Source organism: Labrus mixtus, chromosome 4 (genome assembly GCF_963584025.1).
Source record: "Labrus mixtus chromosome 4, fLabMix1.1, whole genome shotgun sequence".
Taxonomy (NCBI): Eukaryota; Metazoa; Chordata; class Actinopteri; order Labriformes; family Labridae; genus Labrus; species Labrus mixtus.
The window spans coordinates 30,005,900-30,024,681 of NC_083615.1; the positions used below are offsets into that span (position 1 = coordinate 30,005,900).

An 18,782-nucleotide genomic window follows, 5' to 3' on the forward strand; every position below is an offset into this window, starting at 1 on the left:
CCTTGACACTATTTCTATTTTGTATTGTTCTCTTAGTTTTTGCTTTGTTTTTTTTTGTTGTTGTTTCCTGTCAAAGCGTCTTTGAGTATTTAGAAAAGCGCTATATAAATCTAATTTATTATTATTTAATTTATTATTAAGAATAACATACTGTACTCACTGCTTAACTGTGTTTCTAGATCACGCTCATTTCAGGTAAATTTACATGCAGTGTGAAGATACGAGCATAATAAAGGTCGCTAGCATTAGCATGCTAACACAACAATGCAGCGTGAGTTGTTTTGGTTTCATGCTGGTGCTCAAGGGCGACATCTGCTGGATCAAAAAATCGCATATAAAGCCTTTAAAGGTCACATATTCTCCTCCTCTTCAACCAGTGTAAATAAGTCTCAGAGCTCCTCAAAACATGTGTGTGAAGTTTCTTATTCTAAATCCACTCTGATCCTGTATTTGATCATGCCTATAAACCCCTCTATTTCAGCCCTGCTCAGAACAGGCTGTTTCTGTGTCTGTAGCTTTAAATATGTAAATGAGCTGTGTCTGACCACGCCCCCTATCTGGAAGGGCTGGGGAGGCTTGGGCTTTGTTGGCATGGACTTAATTGTGTATGACGTGACATGGTATTCATCAATCTAAGAACACAGGTTTAAAGAATTAAGCAATTTAAGAACACGTCATAAATCTGACTTTTAATTTGTTGTAGAGATAGGACAGTGGAGAGAGTCTGACACTGGGGACAGAGAAAGAGAGGAATGACTTGCTGGAAAAGGAGCCACAGCTTGGACTATAGCCTCGGTACATGGCACACTAACCCTGGATACCAGCACTTCTCTTAGGAACTTTCTTAAGAACATGTTTAAGAAAAATCAAATCATCATATCAAAACAATATTGGTGAATTTGGCCCAGTGCCTTAATCCAATTTTAAATTCAACATAGACAACTCTTTTTGCTTGTAATAACATTGTTTGTTAATTAATTATGATTTCAAGTAATCCCAAAGTACTTTAAACAACTTGGTTATTCTGCCACGTCCACGAGGAGTACCTCTGCTAATATAAAAAAAAAATGTTTTACAGACAAAATGAGCAGCTGTACCTCATGTGCCATGGCCACAAATTCATGTTAAGTTAATTAATTAAGTTAGAAATTTGTTCAGACTTGTGCACATGCAACAAATTGAAATCAAACTTTAATCACAATGACTTAACAAACCAGTGCCTGAAAACTAAAGTTATATGTATATATATGTATATATATTATATGTTATTTTTTTAAGTTTACTTTTTCAAAAGAACAGTGGATCAGTGAGAGTGATAATACAATCTGTGACAACTGGAGATAACTCCAATTCAAAAAAACAATGCTTCATGGGAACCTATGTATGCTTGAAAAGCCAAGCATGACAAAATGATTCAGGAGGAGTCTACCATCTGGACTATTTTTCATGTCATTTTTTCAAACAAATGAAAACCCAGGATGGTCACAGATATGACACTATGCTGAAATAATGACACAAACTGGAGTCTTATTCTGGCTGAATGTTAATAACAGACTTGAAACTCTACATGAGACATATTAAGTGTGACATGTCGGATGGACGTGGGTGGAGTTGGAAGTTGAACAGAAAGCCAACATGATCTTAAGACAACACATAAGGCAACATGTCATGTTGAGATGAGAGTTAATGTGAAGAGCAGCGCTCAGTGTACTCACAGTTCCCGTCTGAAGCCACTCTATGAGAGCCTGTGCCGTCTCTGTAGGAAGCTGTGCTCTGAGGCTGTCTTTCCCCTGCTGGCTGGGCTGGAGCTCCAGGGCGAGTTTGAGGTCCTCAGCTAACTGAACGACCTGCAGTGGACCAGCACTGACGGGAGAACCCAGGTCATACACGTTGTTAGAGAACTCCGACGCTGCTGCTTTTGAACCTGCAGAGTATGTGGAACAGCACAGGAGAACACAGCGCTTAGAATACTAGGAAAGAAAATGTAATCACAGCCATATATTCCCCTCTTTCCAAATTGTCCATGTGTCACCTGGAACGTTTCCCTGGCAACCCCTTTAAGAGCACACACACACATACACACTCGTACATACACACACAGTAGGTCACATTGAAACATCTGCTTACAATAGTACATATAGTACATTGAGTCCTAATTAATGAAAAACATATAATGAAAAGAAGATCCTTGAATACCTCTGTAGAACAGAGCATGAGAGTAAGTGAAGTGCTTAAAGTTACAACACAATAATTTTTAACTGTAGTTTTATTTCTGCAACGCCTAAATCAGAGGTCTCAACGTCGCTCACCAGCTACTGGTAGTGTGGAATTGGGAAACACCAGAATATGGCGCACGAAGTGCAAAAAGCCATTCACCGATTACTGTACGTGTATAGTGAAGAAAGCAATGACTACCTACACCTAACTCAGGGACCACAAAAGAGTTAAATACCATCTGCTATTGCCAATATATATGTTGGTGCTAACACAGTGGCATCGAGAGTCTCTGTGTAAACTTTGGTTATTGACATTTCCTTGGAGTTTACAAAAAGTAGTTTCATAAAGCTGGTCCATTTGTTTTGATATATTAAATGACTTCACTTCAGCGATGCCACTTTCATTTTTTCTTAATAGACACTGAAATATAAGCAATACTGATATTTACCCTTGTATGAGTTGATATGAAGGCTACAGGATAGAGAGATAGTTTGCATCTGATGAAAGCACAGTGTCATAGGAATGAGTGTGAACAGTGACATTTGGTACATTGTGCACTTAACTCACTGCTTCCTGTTAAACCCACAAATAACTTCAAGCTTGTTCAAGAGGAACAAAAAAAACAACTAGAACAAGAACCCACTCTCGCATCATCTCTCCATCCATCCACCCATGTACACTTCACTGAATTTAATCCAGAGAACACTGAGACATTTTTTACACACTGTCAACTCAGACAGAACACAAAACTACATCATCACCTCCAGACAGGGTTGTTATTTTTTTGAGTTTGAGTTTGAGTTTTAGACAACTGTTACATATTAAAGGAAATATTGAAATGATTTACTATTTGTTCAAATGGGAGCCGAGAAGAAAAAGGACTGACTGTTTACTGGATGGTATACAGACTTGCTTTTATGTGAAGTCGTCTTCTTAATGTCTTTTCTTACTGGTTTTACTATTTCTATCTTCTTTTACATCTTACTGTCCTTTTATTTATGCTCTTTATTTATGCTCTTATCTCGTATCACTGTTTCTTTTCCCTTAACTCCTCTTATGTTTTAACTTGTGTAATTTTTTATCTTACTTAGTCTATTTATGTTTTATATGTATATATACTTTTTATTTTTATTAATATTATAGTTTTTTTAAATCATTTAACCACTTGTTTCTATTTCTTTTACTGCTCTTACCTTCTTATTGCTGTTATCTTTTTATTTGCTTTTATCTCTTTTAGTTTCTTACTTCTTTTTAAATCTTTGGTCCTCTTGGTGTCAGCTCGTGTTGTTGGGTTCTTGTGTTCCCTGGGTTCTTATGATGGTTCTTGTGTTGCCTGGGTTCTTATGATGGTTCTTGTGTTGCCTGGGTTCTTATCATGGTTCTTGTGACGGTCGGGTTATATATGTCTGTTGGGTATCATGCACTATGGGTTCTTTTCTGTTGAATTGTATTTAATAATTTTTAGTATTTTGCATTTCTTATGTTCTTGCTGTTGTTTATGTTCTTCTGTGTTTGGTTTAGTTTGCTGTGTTCTTGTTTTTGCTGTTTGTCAAAGCACTTTGTAAACCTGTGATTTTAACAGGTGCTATATAAATAAAGTTATCATTATTATTATTGTTATTAATTGGTCAGGTGGTTGGTTGACTGTTTATATGTCACAGGTGAACAGGAAACGGGGGCATATGTAGTGGGAACATACTGTTCTTACCATAACACAACATATTTAACATACAAAAGAACGACAACAAACAGTATAATCAATGCAATAATACCTCATCATGTCGTCATCACGGTTTGTCTGCTTCATAAGTGACAATAAACTGGAACATCAGACAGTAATTTAATTTTGGACATTTGTTTATTTTTTAAGCATCAAGAACTTTCCATACACCTACGCTCTTTTTCTGTCCCCTATTCACACATACTCAAAACACTCACATGGATGGTGCTGGTCTGATAAGAGCAATTTTGTTTTTCATGACTTGTTCCTGGAAACTTCAACAGAAGGACACGAGTGAAAAATCTAAAATATCAAAACACCAATGAATAAATACAACATGTTTCTTTATATTTCATCAAAGAAGGTATATTTTGCATTGTTGGTACAATCCAGTAATGTCTGTATCATTCTTCACTTTTTTAACCTGCAAAGGTCTGTTCAGTCTTTACATTTTACCGTCTGTTTTAGATACTTTTTCCTCACTCATGATGTGTCCTTTTCTTCATTAAAGTTATTTTACCAGGATCCCCAGGTAAAACGAAAAGGGAAAACCTTGTAATAAGAGAAGGGTTCAGTGCTGGAATATACAGAAAGTCTGATAGTTACTCCTCTCCCTGAAACAAAATAATTTGCAGCGCTATTAAAGTCACATCTAAAAAATAACACAATCAAAAAGTCATGAAGCGGTGGAGGGCTCACATGTAAACCAAAAGGAAGTTAAAAAAAACATGTTGATCATGGAATGCAATATGACCAACATATCTGAATTCTGTTGATAAGTGTCTCTAATTTCCTTGCCAGTGATTGGCTGATGTTATCGCTAATGGGATTTTTAATGCATTTCTATTTGTGGTCACTGAGAGCCGGAACAGCAACTGAGAGCACTGAATGTGATCAGCACGTTTTAGGCAAACAGCAGGGACTTGATGAGCTTCAGATTCCAAAATGCAAGGTTTAGACCCTCTTATATTTAACAGTGTAGTAAAGGATGAGGTTGTACTGTATGTTCAGACAATCAGAAAGATGACACAGCATGTTGTACGTTTGAGCAGAGGACTTAACCCAATACATGATTTCTCTAACATTGTTCAATTAAAGAGTCAGAGAGATTCTTAAAATGCCACTAAAATGACTAAAATGTGATTTTCATACACTCTTATTAAACCTTTACCCAGATCACTGTTGAATTTAGCTGACAATGGATGAACTGGCTGCAGCAAACCCCTTTTGCACAAAAATTATGCACCACTAACAGGTGCATGTAGTATTAAAGGCTTTATATGTTATTTTTTGATCCAGCAGATGTCGCCCTTGAGCACCAGCATGAAACCAAAACAACGCGCTGCATTGTTGTGTTAGCATGCTAATGCTAGCGATCTTTATGATGCTTGTATCTTCACACTTTATGTAAATTTACCTGAAATGAGCGTGATCTAGAAACACAGTTAAGCAGTGAGTACAGTATGTTATTCTTCTTTTCTCTAGTCCCTCAATTAAACAACTTTTATACACGAGGGGAGGAGTCAGCCGGCCGTCCCGGCGATGTAAACAAAGTGAAGATAGGACTTTGAAAACTCTGAAAACATCACAGACAGTGGGACTCGGGTGTTACACCCATTGTAGACAGTCATGACTCACAGAGTTATTTTCAGAGGATATACTTGATTTATATTACATTTACGTGTGAAAAATCACATATTAAGCCTTTAAACATAATGGAAATTTAAAATAAAATTATCATGAAGAAATTTCACCAGTAGAATAAACATGTTGACCGTTTAATTAACAGCTGTTTTTTAAAACTGCTGTCTTTCTTCGTTTCAAAGCTTTAAGACTCATTACTCATCATTACAAGCATTTAGAAGGCAGTCATATCAAAATAAATACAGTGGGCCTGTTGACTGTTCACACCACCAAACTAATAACTTTGTCCATAACAAAATCATCGACTACGTCAAATTATGTCTTAAATGTCTCAGCAAAGGTTGTCCATTGTTATTCAAATAACAAGCTTTAAGGTAACAGAAGACATCAAGGCCACCATGAAGACTAGTAACTAAGTAAGGAAAGTTTATTTGTATAGCACCTTTCACAGATAAACATCACAAAGTGCTTTAAAACAAGTGAACAATAAAAGAAGATAAAATAGCAGAGAACAATAAAAGTGCAGGGAAGAACAGATAAAATAATAAAACAAATAACTACAGTGATGCATACAAAGAAAATGCCACTGGGAAATAAAAGCAGAATAAATAAGAGAATTGATGCAGTAATTTGAAAAGTTCAATTAGTTTAATCAAATGCTTGTCTGAAGAAAAACGTTTTCCGCTGCTTCATAAAAGTGTTGCAGGAGTCTAAGCACCACAGAGACAGTGGGCGGGCATTCCAAATACTGGGAGCAACAGCTTGTTTTAAAACAAGTATGGGGAACAGAAGACCTGAGGGGCCTATATGGGGATTCAAGACGAGGGCTTTTAAGAGATGTAATCAGGAGGAGGGGATGAAAAAACAGGGGTACCTGAAAATGAAAATCAGGGAGGCTAAAGACAATTAAAAGGACGCTGAAGCAAAAACTCCATCAGAACTACATGAGGGAGGTCTGGAGTGGCATGGAGACCATCCCTGGTAACAGAATAGTTGAAGGCAGCTTGGACAGGATCTGACGTGGCCCCTGACTCTGATGGTGGATCTTGGGGGATTGGTGGCTTTAAATGCAGGGGTTTAATTCTCAACGATATTAGCAACAGCTGAAATGCTCATGTAGCAGTAGAGTAATGGAATCAATGATCAATGGAAGACGAGCTCACAACATTTACAATTTATTAGAAATCCCTGAGTCATTTCTGTTTCATGGAGTACCAGTCACCACACCATGTTAATTTGGTGAAGTTTAAGCCCCACAACATTTCTAAAGCCCCTTTTCAATGCAGGAACTTACCCCGGGAACTATGGACCTTTGGAGGAACTATGTGCATTTTGACCGCAAAAAACAGGTTTTACATGTAGTTTTAGTTTATGTGTGTGTGTGTGTGTGTGTGTGTGTGTGTAAAGGGGGGTTGGGGGATGAGAACTGAGGGGAAGCAACTTTATTGGATTAAAGTAAAATGTTAATTTCACTCTTTCACTCTTAATAACCTGAAGAACCGATCCTAACTTTGTAACCCTGTGTAACCCCATTGGGATCAAACTTGCTTTGAGGATCAATGAGTTGTAAAGAAAAGCTTGAACTTGAACCAGCTAAGCCCTCCATACCAAACTAATTTACTCAAATAAAATAAAAATAAAAATTGTATGTTGCATTCACTGATCAGTAGAGCACAGGGTTCTCTCTAGCTTCTTTATAACTCCTACCTGCGATAATGTCATCCATCTGCTCCAGAGCTGCCTCCAGCATGTGGCTGGCCTCCGTTTCCATGGTGATGGCGGGAAGCATCAGATCTAGGTGCACAGATGTTCTGTTAAAAAAAAAGAAAAAAATATAAACATTTAGCTTATATGCAACTTACATCGCCCTTTTTTTAATATTCAAAAAGTTTAAAAAGAAACAGAAACAATTACAGGATATAATAGAGAGGGTACGGATAAAACATAAGAGTCACACAGGCTGATACAGGAGTGATGAACTGAACAAAATAAAGAACTGAAGTTAGCAAAAGATGGTTGGGGTTTGGGTTTGATAAGAATAGTACAATGATAGAGAGATGAGTAGTGACAGTCAATGTCTGTCAAACCTAACCTAAAACATGAGAAATGTTTATATAACATTTAAAAACTAAGCTTGTGATGCAGTCTGTGCATCCTGCAAGAATCAGGTATCAAGTATCTGTGGAGATGTTTAGGCTCTAACAACTCTACTTATGCCATGCATATACTTTCTGCTGACCTCGTTCCAAACGGGACGCATTATAAAAGTGTAAATCTTTACTGTACTTGTCTGTACGCCTCTCTTCTTAAGCTACTGAAGTCGATAAAAGAAGCTAAGAGAAGATAGCGCCCACTGCTGGTTGATAAAAGTTTATTAACCATATTTAGATTGTGAGTTTTGTGTTGAATGTTAATTATATTTTGATGTGTGACTACATCCCAAGGTCTAAATAGTTGAAAGATTTCCACATGCCACCTTTAATTAAGTTATATCAAAGTCTTCTGCATGCCACAGGTTATGTTATTTCTTAAGTTTCTTGATGATTTTTCAAATTAAGTGTATTTACTTTTTACTTCATTTGCATGTAACCCATGCATGCACGTGTCTTTGAAAAACACCACCACTGGCAACAATTAACTAAAACCATATTACACACACAGACTCACAATACCTGAAAGAAAAATCAACTTTTCTCCATCATTGCTGCCTCTGGCTTTCCCTTCATCTCCTGTCATCCTTGTTTCATGATTTCTGATGCACCCATGCTCCCTCCTGTCATCCCATCTTTGCCTGGCACCCATCCCTTCTCTGTCATCTCTCCTTCAAGGCTCTCATCCCGCTGTCACGCTGACTTACGGATGAATACACATCAACATGCGGAAATCACCGGGAAGGACAGTGATGTAATCTACTGATGCCCTGGGAGAACAAACCCTCCTGCCGAGCAGCCTAATGCTCATCTACATTAGCACTAACTTTCACAGCCACAACTCATCATGACAGCTGACTCTGACAATCTGTATAAAACACAGCCAGTAACCTTCCACTAACAAAGCTTTCAATCCCATCATTTTCGCTCACAGTATGTTTGTGTGTTAATTGTGTTATTATTAATGTGAATGGCTCAGTGTTCCTCTTGTTGAGACTGAGGGTGACGGTACCATTCACACACTGTGACAGAAGGATTCTGTTAAACAGCGGCGTGACAACAGTTGACCTCGACCAGACAACACCGCCTTTGTCTTAATGTGTGTGTTTCAGAGACGGTCAGTGTGTGTGAGCAGGGAAGTCGTTGTTGCTTCATGACTCTGTGTGTTGAGTATGTAAAGGTGCTGATATAGAGATAAGTCCTGTTCCAGCCCAGCGCTGACAAGACAACTGAAACAACTCTCTCCAGTGTCTCCTTTATTACACAATCTGTGCTACGCTTGTGGAAAGGTTTTTATGTGTGTGTGATGTGGGAAAGATAGAGAGAGCAGAGCGTGTGTGTGTGCTTGTAGTTCTCCAAATGTCCTTGTGATCTTGGATTGAATCTTGTGAAATAATAATCTCTATCCAACTTTTTCATAAGCAATCTTTTTAATGAAACTGTTACTTAATAGTTTTGTATTTTCTTTGCTCAGATTCAATTCAAGTTGGAAATGAATTTATTTTATTTTTCTTGATGTTAAATTTGCAAGGTTTCCTGACAACACGTTTGAACTGTCACACAGGCAGGTGGAGTGTGTGTTCTTTAACATTTGACTTTTAGGATACTTTAAAAGAGTTAGCTATATTGCCTGGTACTGGAATTATTATTGAGACTTCCTAAACTACTGAACCGTGGATGCACATTTGTTTATCTTATTTTTTAAATGTGCAATATTGAAACTCTCAGGAGGTTTGCTCTGCTAAGTTTTTTTATACTAATATATTAGATGGTAGTACTTAATTGTACCCAGTCTTATGCAGTTTCTGCCCATTGAAGGACTTCTTATAATAATAATAGACTTTATTTGGCATCACAGACACATTGGACGAACCAGATGCATTGTTTAATGCATTGATAATTGTTTTCCATAGGAGGCTTTTGAAAGGAAAACAATTAAGATAGGAAGAAAAGCAATAAAACAGAGAAAAATCAGACAATAAACCAGTCAGAAGCTATTCATGTGAGCACTGTTGTTTTGATTTTAGCCATTGTTTGAGTCCTCTGTTAAAAGCATTACTGTTGCTCTCTAATTTTATGTCAGTGGGCAGAGAGCTCCAAAGTTTTACCCCCTTTGCAGAGAAAGCAGACTGGCCAAAAGATGTCTTGTACATTGGGTCAAAATGTAACTGGTCTTTTTTTTTAATTTGCAGAATGTTTCTGTATTTTGTTTTCTCATTTTGCAGCTTTTTAAGGCTGTCTATCTGTCTTTTAAAGATTTCCTTATGTACCTGTTGTTTTCTAAATGTGTATTTTCTGAAGTTGTGTTGAATTAATTTGTGTGACCTTTATCAACAATTTTTCCAATGGAATGTAATTTGTAGTTTTCATAACTGTGTGACAGCATATTAAAGTTCAACTCATGAGGGTTCATACTAAGGCAGCTATTACAGAATATTATTATAATGCAGTTAAAGGATTAGAGAACAATTACAATGTGACAGCTATGACAGTTTACCAGTGCTGACTATTGTAGATTACATTAGAATAAATATCCACTTAATAGCCATGTCAATTATTTCATTGAAAAGTAATGATCAATTACTATCACATACCAAACTGAAGGGCTGGATCTTCTCCTGAGGTTTTATCAAACAGTCTGTGCTCCATGATTTCTAGTTCATGTCTCAGTTGATGTAGAAACAGACACACCCTTTCCCAGCAAGAGAGAAATACTCCAGAAAAACAAGTTTGTCTAAACATGACGATGCCGGACCTGTTTCTGTAACAACTACTCCCACTTCAGTGTGACAGCTCTCTCCTGGGTGAAAAGGGAAGCTAGCACTCTGTCTGCTGTGCTAACGCTGTTAGCTTCACTGAGATAAGACAGAAAAAAAGTATGAGGGATCAAATGTTTTTGATGCGGCAAGAAATGTTGGTCTTGATAGTTATTTTCAGCATTTCAATGAAATGACATGAACCCACAGTTTTCATTAAGTGAAGAATAAATGTATTTCTGTTACACAACGCTCAAAGTTTGAAATGTTAAAGGGCCCAAAGCTCTAATAATATGAATAAACACCCACATCAGAAAACATTAGCCTGCCCAATATGGGATTTTGTCCAATATTGAAAGCAGTTTAAGAGGTTTACCTCTATTTCAACACTAGAAGTTAAAGATAAATTGATTTTGATATCATCACAATCACAATGATTGTGCAGTGCATCCATTTTCCCTTTATGTGACATTGAAAGGATACTGCTATCTATCTTCTAGTGCAGACCACTGAGATGCTACATGTGCTGCAGATTGTACTGGGAGTATCACAAACTGTGGAGTGGGAGCACAATTTTTAAATCACCCCAAACACGTTTAGTGGAAAAAAAAAAAATTTCATGTCAGAAAACATGCACACTGACTGATACAGGTATATCTGAAGCCTGTATCTGCATTTTTTGGGTCCACCTCAGTATACTGAACATTTCAGTATGGATACTAACTTCCGGGTTTTATGCAGTATGGATCGGATGCGTGCTTTCAGGAAATGAATTGTATTTTACCACCCACAATGCTGTGCGAAATTAAATGTAAATCGTCACGTCACTTCTCCAAATCAAAACAAACCAGCGTGGATTAATTTAATACATTCTTAATTTAAAGTCCCAACTGAAATCACTACTTTTAATTAACAACAGAAAATATAACAAATGTCTGCATTATTATAAAACCTTTCCCCCTCTATTGAAATAATGATTTCACTATTTAAATGTGTCTTTATTGGTTTATTTTATATTCTGTATCTTACTGTCTTTCATTTGTACTTTCCTTTATGTACTGTATACTATTTAGTTATTTAATCTGTCTTTTACTTGATTTACATTGTAATATTGTTTTTTGTTTACCTGACTGTATATGCGCATTACTCTTCTTGAATAAAGCTAAACAAAAAAAACAAAAAACGGGTGAATGCGGCCGGTTCGGGAAACGTAAATGACGCCACTTCCATACTGAATGAATCAGAAGAAGTAGGAACAAATATCTGCTTACTGTGTGTGCATACTGAATAGTAGGTACTAAACAGTATACAGCATGGATAGTAGGTACTGCATACTGCCTACTGAAAGATTGAGTAGGTACTAGGCAATTCAGATACAGCCCTGGAGTGTGTGATGAGTTTGATAGAAGTGTGTGGAAGACGGCCTCTGGCTGTGGAGGTGAAGACCAGGAGTGTGTGATGAGTTTGTACTGTTGATCTCTGTAAGCAGATCGGAGTGAGGAGGACGTTGAGAACGTGCATATAATGTCACTTCCTGGAGCTTTCAGGGAAAATATGACCCGGGGAAACTTTTTATACAGGCAACACAGATAGACAGTGAACATCTACTGTTTCACATCAGTTAACCGTTCGCTTATTAATGGGTGATAAAAAAACGATTTATACATGTAAAAAGTTACATATAGAACCTTTAAGTTGTTAGGGCTACTATATTAGCAAACCTTTTTGCTATTAACAGATCTCTCATATGTAATCATTTTGTACTCTCCAGGCAGATCTGGTTTATAGAGGAACAAACCCCCCCCAAAAGGTTTTAGTTTTCGAGATACCCCTACCCGAGGTAGAACAAAGCACAGCCATATTTTTTCATAACTTGAACATGTCTAGTTTATGAAACGGATTGTTGTATAAAAATATTTTACTGCAAAATAACTTTTTTTGGATGTTTTATACATCTTACCAAAAAACGAAAATAGGTCAAATTAGGGCTTCTCCAAAAGGGACTGCTCTAGCCTTATCACATGTATCTCTGGGAATCACAATCAGAACTTCACCAAATGTGGACAGGATGTTCACAGATAGTTATTAGTTACAATTAGGCAAAGTTTTTATCATAACCATTTTTAATTTTTTAATGTTTCACACTTAAACACACTAGATAGAAAATATGAGACAAAATGTATTAGGAGTAACTATAAAATGTTGAATTATATATATATATATTACAGAATACAATTATTTTGTGTCTTGTTGTTAAGTCTTAATCAATTGTTTGTGGCCACCTCCTCCCACATACACATCCATAGGGCCCCATTGTACCAGGTCGCCCTGAAATCCTGGCTGCACTAGTTTCCTGTTAGGGGCTGGTGACAGCATAGGGTCAAGTGAAAAGTCAAATAACTCGCTTTTATGTTGAGATAACAGTCTAAAGAAGATACAAATGACACATTTTAATGTTTGGTGTACTTACTTAAAAAATGACAGACTTTGATATACATACCTTTTGAATTTTTGTTTAAATTTTCAACTACATGTGTGTTTAAGTGTGAAAAATTCAAAAATTTAATTGAATTTTCTACCTCGGGTAGGGGTATATCAACTTTTAGGGGCCCAAGTTCCTCTACTATTAGTGTCCTGCTGCTCAAAGCTCCAATATGTTCATGTATTAATGTCTGTCCGCTGTACAGTGCTGAGGTGTGTTGAGAATAGGTATGGCACCGATCTGTTCCTGGTATCGGATATCGGTCCGATGCTGACCCAAATAGCTAGATCAGATATTGGTGACAATAGGCTGATCCATGTTGATCTACAACTCAGTTCTCTGCTATTCTGTGTTTACAGCATGCGTGTGTATGTGCTACCTAACTGTCATCGGCTCACTGGTTGGTCTGTGCATTTTGCCAGGCGGAGCCAACATCTCATGAAGGATGCTCACAACAAAGGCTTATCTGATTGGATGTATTCACGCTTGTTATCCCAACAACTTCTATGACATCTAGCTCATGTTTTGAGAGCTGTCGGTTTAACAACGAGTTTAAAGGGATACTTCACCCGTTGAAACAATGAATCTGTATTGACATTGGGTCATCTATGTAGTAAAAATGTGAAATAGTGTTTTTTCCAGACAGAAAGTCGCTGGCTGTACACTCGGGAGTGTCTGCATGAAGCGTTTGTGCACTGAGAAGAAAAGCGCTGCACGTCCATCCACTCAAGTTGAAACTTTTCAGAAAGGTGCTGTTGACGTTGTGGGCGCTCTTTTCAAAAATGTCTGATATTCTCTGTATTATAGCGACCTACAGATCGTATCTTGTTCTCACATCCTCTTTGCTTCGGTCTGCTGGAGTAAAAAACGATCTCAAATATAAAACATGCAGTAAAAAGTAACAGAGCACGGTCATACAGCGGCTGTTGTCAACAAACTGTTGTCATGGAGACAGGTCAGACATTCAGCACTTTTCTTCTCAGAGCACAAACGCTTCATGTAAACACTCCAGAGCGTACAGACAGCGCTTTTCTGCCCGGAAAAAAAGCTAGGTGGACACGGGGCTTTAGTTGGCAAATTCATTTAGACTTCTGAAGTACTCTTCATTTGTGTTTCTTTTGAAATTATTTCTAGGGCTGGACCCGAATATTCGGCTATTCGAATATTCTTTCGTTGGGTAGGCAATCGATTATTAATGAATAATAATGTTAATGAATTATTAACTAAAGGCAGTGTGCCAAATATGCAGTTTGAAACTGGCCTTCCATGGTGGTGGCTCAACAATCATTAAAAGTCACCTGAATGTGAAACCTGAATGTGAAAGTAGTCTGCTATATTTTTATGGTGTAAAAAATCGAGACCATACTAGCTAGCAAACTTAGCTTAGCTTAGCTGAACCTTTGCTTGGAAAAGACTTATTGAGCCGCGCCACGCAAAATAACGTTTTTTTGCGTCATCGGTGGCTCCTTTTCCGACAAGAAATACAGAACTTTTCCGTCTCAGGGGAAAATGAGGGCGGGATGCACGACCATTCAAAAACACTACCAGGTTTCTAATGATACAAAGCTTAATGAAAATGTGTGAAGTATCCCTTTAAAGACAGCAAAGAAGGCAGATGACGTTAAATGAAGCAGTGAACTTTGTGGGCAGCATTGCAAAGACAAGAGAAACTTCCCAGTGATGGTTTGAAAGTGACAAAACATTTGAGACTATACTGTTCAGTTTGTCATCACGTAAATCATTTCTAAACAAACAACGACTTTCTTGAGAAAGTCTCTTAAATTTTCAGTTAACCATAACTTGGTTGCTTTCAGTGTTTTTCAAAGTGGGGATCGGACCCCCTGGGGGATCACAGAAACTTGGAGGGTCTATTATTGTTACAACAGAAATTATAAAGGACTGTTTACAGACATTAAATGAGTTGAATCAATAAGGAGATTATTTAAAATTAGACACATTTTAACAGTTTAATTTCTTAAGGTAAAAGGAAAAATATCCACTATATAATTATAAGTTTGATAGCAGCAGGTAAGCTTTAGCTTGACTGCATATTGAAGAATTTGCATTGTGAAGATTGAAGAGGCGAGGCATAGCTTTTTTTCCCCGATTTATTTCTCAGTTAGTGGGCTACTTACTCCTCAGGCTCACTAGCAGACCAATGCACATTCACAGAGCTATGAGCTATAAAAAGTATCATCTCAAAGCTAAGTCTGTGGGCTTGAACACTGGTTAGATTATCTGTTCTAGTGTATGACTGTAGGGAGGGTGTGATCTGTGAACCGTGGCTGATGTGTGGCTTCATGAGGCTCCCTGCGCTACACTCATGGTGCTTCTCTGTGCTGCTGTATTATTTTACTGTATTATTTTAATCCTGCGATGGTGCATTTGATTCTGCTCTGCTCACTTCTGTCAAGGACATGCGGCTGTGTCTTCTGCCCACTCTATATAATATCTGATTGTTTTCTCCTTTACTGTTATCCTACTCCGCCCACTTCAGTTGACTTCTCTCATTTCTGATGTAATCTGGTTTGCCCTCAGAGTGAGGCTAATGAAGCATTACACACAACAACACATGACTGCCAGTCAATGATCATCATGAGGGTAACAAACAGAAATGTGAACATTGAAACATTACTTCAAAATCATCTTGCTTTAGAAAAAAAAGTTATCATAATAGACCCCAGAAAAGTAATCAGTATGATGTTAATTACATAATAAATCATCAGGAGAATTTGGGGAAGATCTATAAATGAAATTACAGACGAAAAGATCAATATACACGTCTGTTGTCCCAATTGGCAGAAGTGCATTGGCAGCTGATCAATAGCGAGTGCTGGGATGATGCCCGACCACTCCCCAAAAAGAGAATGGCAGACCTTCACTCAGTAAAATGTTGAAAAAATAGCTTGAAACGCTTAAAAGAGCAAGGTCAATATTATGCAGTAAGTGAGTGTAATGTAAAATCTGCAATAAAAATGTAGACTAAAAACATTCAATGTCAATGTCTGATAAGTGACTGACCACATGTGTACGTCCCTCCATTGATATCGTCGTATTTCCAAATTTAGGGGCTGTATCCTTCAAAGGGCTCATTTGAAGACTGATTATATCACAGCAGGTCATAGCTGTCCCATTTTGACCTTCATCAGATATGATGGCTGGAAAAAAGGCATCACACAGTACCTGATGAAGGTCGACTGAAACGTTGTGGGATTAAAAAAACGTGAGCATAAAACGAGACGGTGTGCAGGAGTAATTCCTCATCGTCTTTTTAAAGATACAATCCCGTAAATAAAACAAATACAGAGTCTCTGCACTGGTGGGACTGTGAGTGTTGGTTTTTCCAAGTCCTGCTGCAACCATGAAACACAGGTAAGGTAAAAAAACAAGTTGCTGTTGATTCAGTATGGCAAAGAGAACCTGTCATGGCACTACTTGAGGACTACTGCTTGAAGTCTTTGAGGAGATAAAAAAGTTTATGTGAAACTTTACTTGTAACCTACAATGATTCCTTATGATGTAATTTCCCTTTCTTTTCATAAAAGTGCGCTCTAATAAAACAAATAACTGACTTGATGCATCGACACTCAGGTTGATTTAAAGCCTTAACTTTTAACAGCAGCCTGGAGGATAGTGTGCAGAGTTACTGCTGTTAACGGATACAAACCTTCACACCTGGCAGGTATCCAGTACTACCACATTTCTGTAATGTCAGGTTCTGTGTGACTATAGTAATCATCAGGGGAACAACCTGCCTAAGGGCACCTACAGATACGATCAATAGATGCACCAGAGGAGAGCTGTGTGTGTATACTTGCAACACTGTTGACTGCCAAGTGAACCTATAAGTATATTATGGCAAGATAGTTACTTAGTGTTGTGGGTAACTATGGGTTGTGGTGTAATCCCTTATCCTTTATTAATCCTGCGAGGGGAAATTCAGTTTTACACTCTGTCTAATGAACATGCTACACAAACATAGGCTGAAATACACACACATGCACAAACAGGATCCTGTGGACATGCATTAAAGAGCCCATATTATGCCCTTTTTGGGGTTCGTATATTTAATCTATGTACCTACTTTTGTACGTTCACAATAGATAAAGTTTGAAAAAAGTGTATGTTTTCATGTACTGCTCCTCCTTGCTCCCTCTACGCTCTGAGTCTGTCAGCTACGCTCTGCTGAGCCCCCACTGTTAGACCCCACGTGGGCCAAGTCTGATCTGATTGGTCTGCCGATCCGCTCTGTCGTTATTGGTCAGTTGCTCAGCACGGTTCTCGGAAATGTCCCGCCTCTTTTACCATATTGGGAATGCAGCCACTGGCTCCGTCCGAGGGGAGCATAAACATTAGCACCTTAGCACTACTGTGCTACCGCATATCGTGGGCGTGCTACAGAAGTTAACGGGCGTGCATCATGAGCTGCTGGGCTTGCCACAACGAGCCAATGGGCTTAGATCAGTGATCTCACACTGACAATGACGTCGGACTGACACATTATTATCGAGGGGGGCTAGAACCGAGCGTTACGTGCAGCTAATGCTACAGCTAACAGGAGGACATAGGAGAAGCCACGTTTCCGTGGACTTTGAATTTTTGCACATAGATGTGCCTAAACATGCACAGGACACTTGGAAAACACACTAGAGCATATAAAACCAGAAAAAGCATAATATGGGACCTTTAATGGAGAGGTCTCAGAGTGAGGGGGCTGCCCACAGCGAGCGCTCCAGAGCAATTTTGGGGTTTGTTGCCTTGCTCAAGGGCACCTCGGCAGTGCTCAGGAAGTTGACTGGCACTTCTCCAACCACCAGACCAACTTCTGGACTTGGTCCGTGCTGGGACTTGAACTGGTGACCCTCTGATTCCCAACCCAAGTCCCTACAGACTGAGCTACTACCGCTCAACATTATTCAATTATATCATAATATGATGCAACTTAACACACTGTTTGAAAGACAGATATAGTCAGAAGAAGAGAAAGATAATGAACCAAGTGAAAAGATAAACTTGAAAGAGAAAGTGGAAAAAGAGATTTCACCCAAGGCAGAGCTCCTCCAACAAAGGCAAACAGCAGAGCTGATATGAGCTGACACTGAGCGGAGTGATGTACGACACTTAGCCTCTGGACTGTTAACATAAACAGGGCTTATTACTTATTATCAGGCTTGCTTACTGTAATCAGAATAGGATGGAGAAACACAGGCACACACAGCTGGTGAAACATACTCATCAGTGTTATTAACAGCTTTTAAAGATTATGTTGTGGCAGAAAGTGCAGTACAGATTACAGTTTTGTTCCATAAACGTTTCTCAGAGGCAGAAATTAAACAATGAATCAAAGAAGACAATAAGGAATGAACTTTACTTATAAGTAAGGCCAACTGGAACAAAGCACACTGAAAATAGTTCTCTCCTTGTCTGAGATAAAGACAATAATCTATTCAGCAGCAGGATAACTAACAAGCCTGGTTTAGAACGCATGAACTGAAAAAGTTAGCCATATCAATTTAGCATACTGCAATTTGACTAGTATTAACTATGCCTGTATAGTTGTTATGTCTCTTAACTGTAAGTTTGGTGCATTGCAGTCACACGATATGTCCAAGTGGAGATAAAAGGCAATCACACATAGCAGTATTCACAGCCTAATCCAGGAGGCAGAAACCTGCTTGTAACTGAATCACTATCAAACAACAAACAAAGAAGTTGACAAAACACATGAAGAAGACCAGTAACACACAGCAGCGCTACACGACAGTCACCCGCTGCTGCCTTTCAAACAAGTGTGTGGGGACAGTATGGGTTGA

At 38.2% G+C, this 18,782-nt stretch overlaps 1 protein-coding gene across 1 annotated transcript in view; it reads right to left on the reverse strand.

Moving 5' to 3' along the window:
- The window catches only part of ppfibp2b (PPFIA binding protein 2b), an 88,103-nt gene that overhangs the window by 57,246 nt on the left and 12,075 nt on the right, over positions 1–18,782 (reverse strand). Inside the window, exons 2-3 of the mRNA XM_061036833.1 lie at positions 7,289–7,392; positions 1,716–1,924 (exon numbers count right to left, since the gene is read on the reverse strand). Of these exons, the coding sequence (XP_060892816.1) occupies positions 1,716–1,924; positions 7,289–7,370 (291 nt within the window). The 5' untranslated portion in view covers positions 7,371–7,392. The remainder of the gene's footprint in view (positions 1–1,715; positions 1,925–7,288; positions 7,393–18,782) is intronic.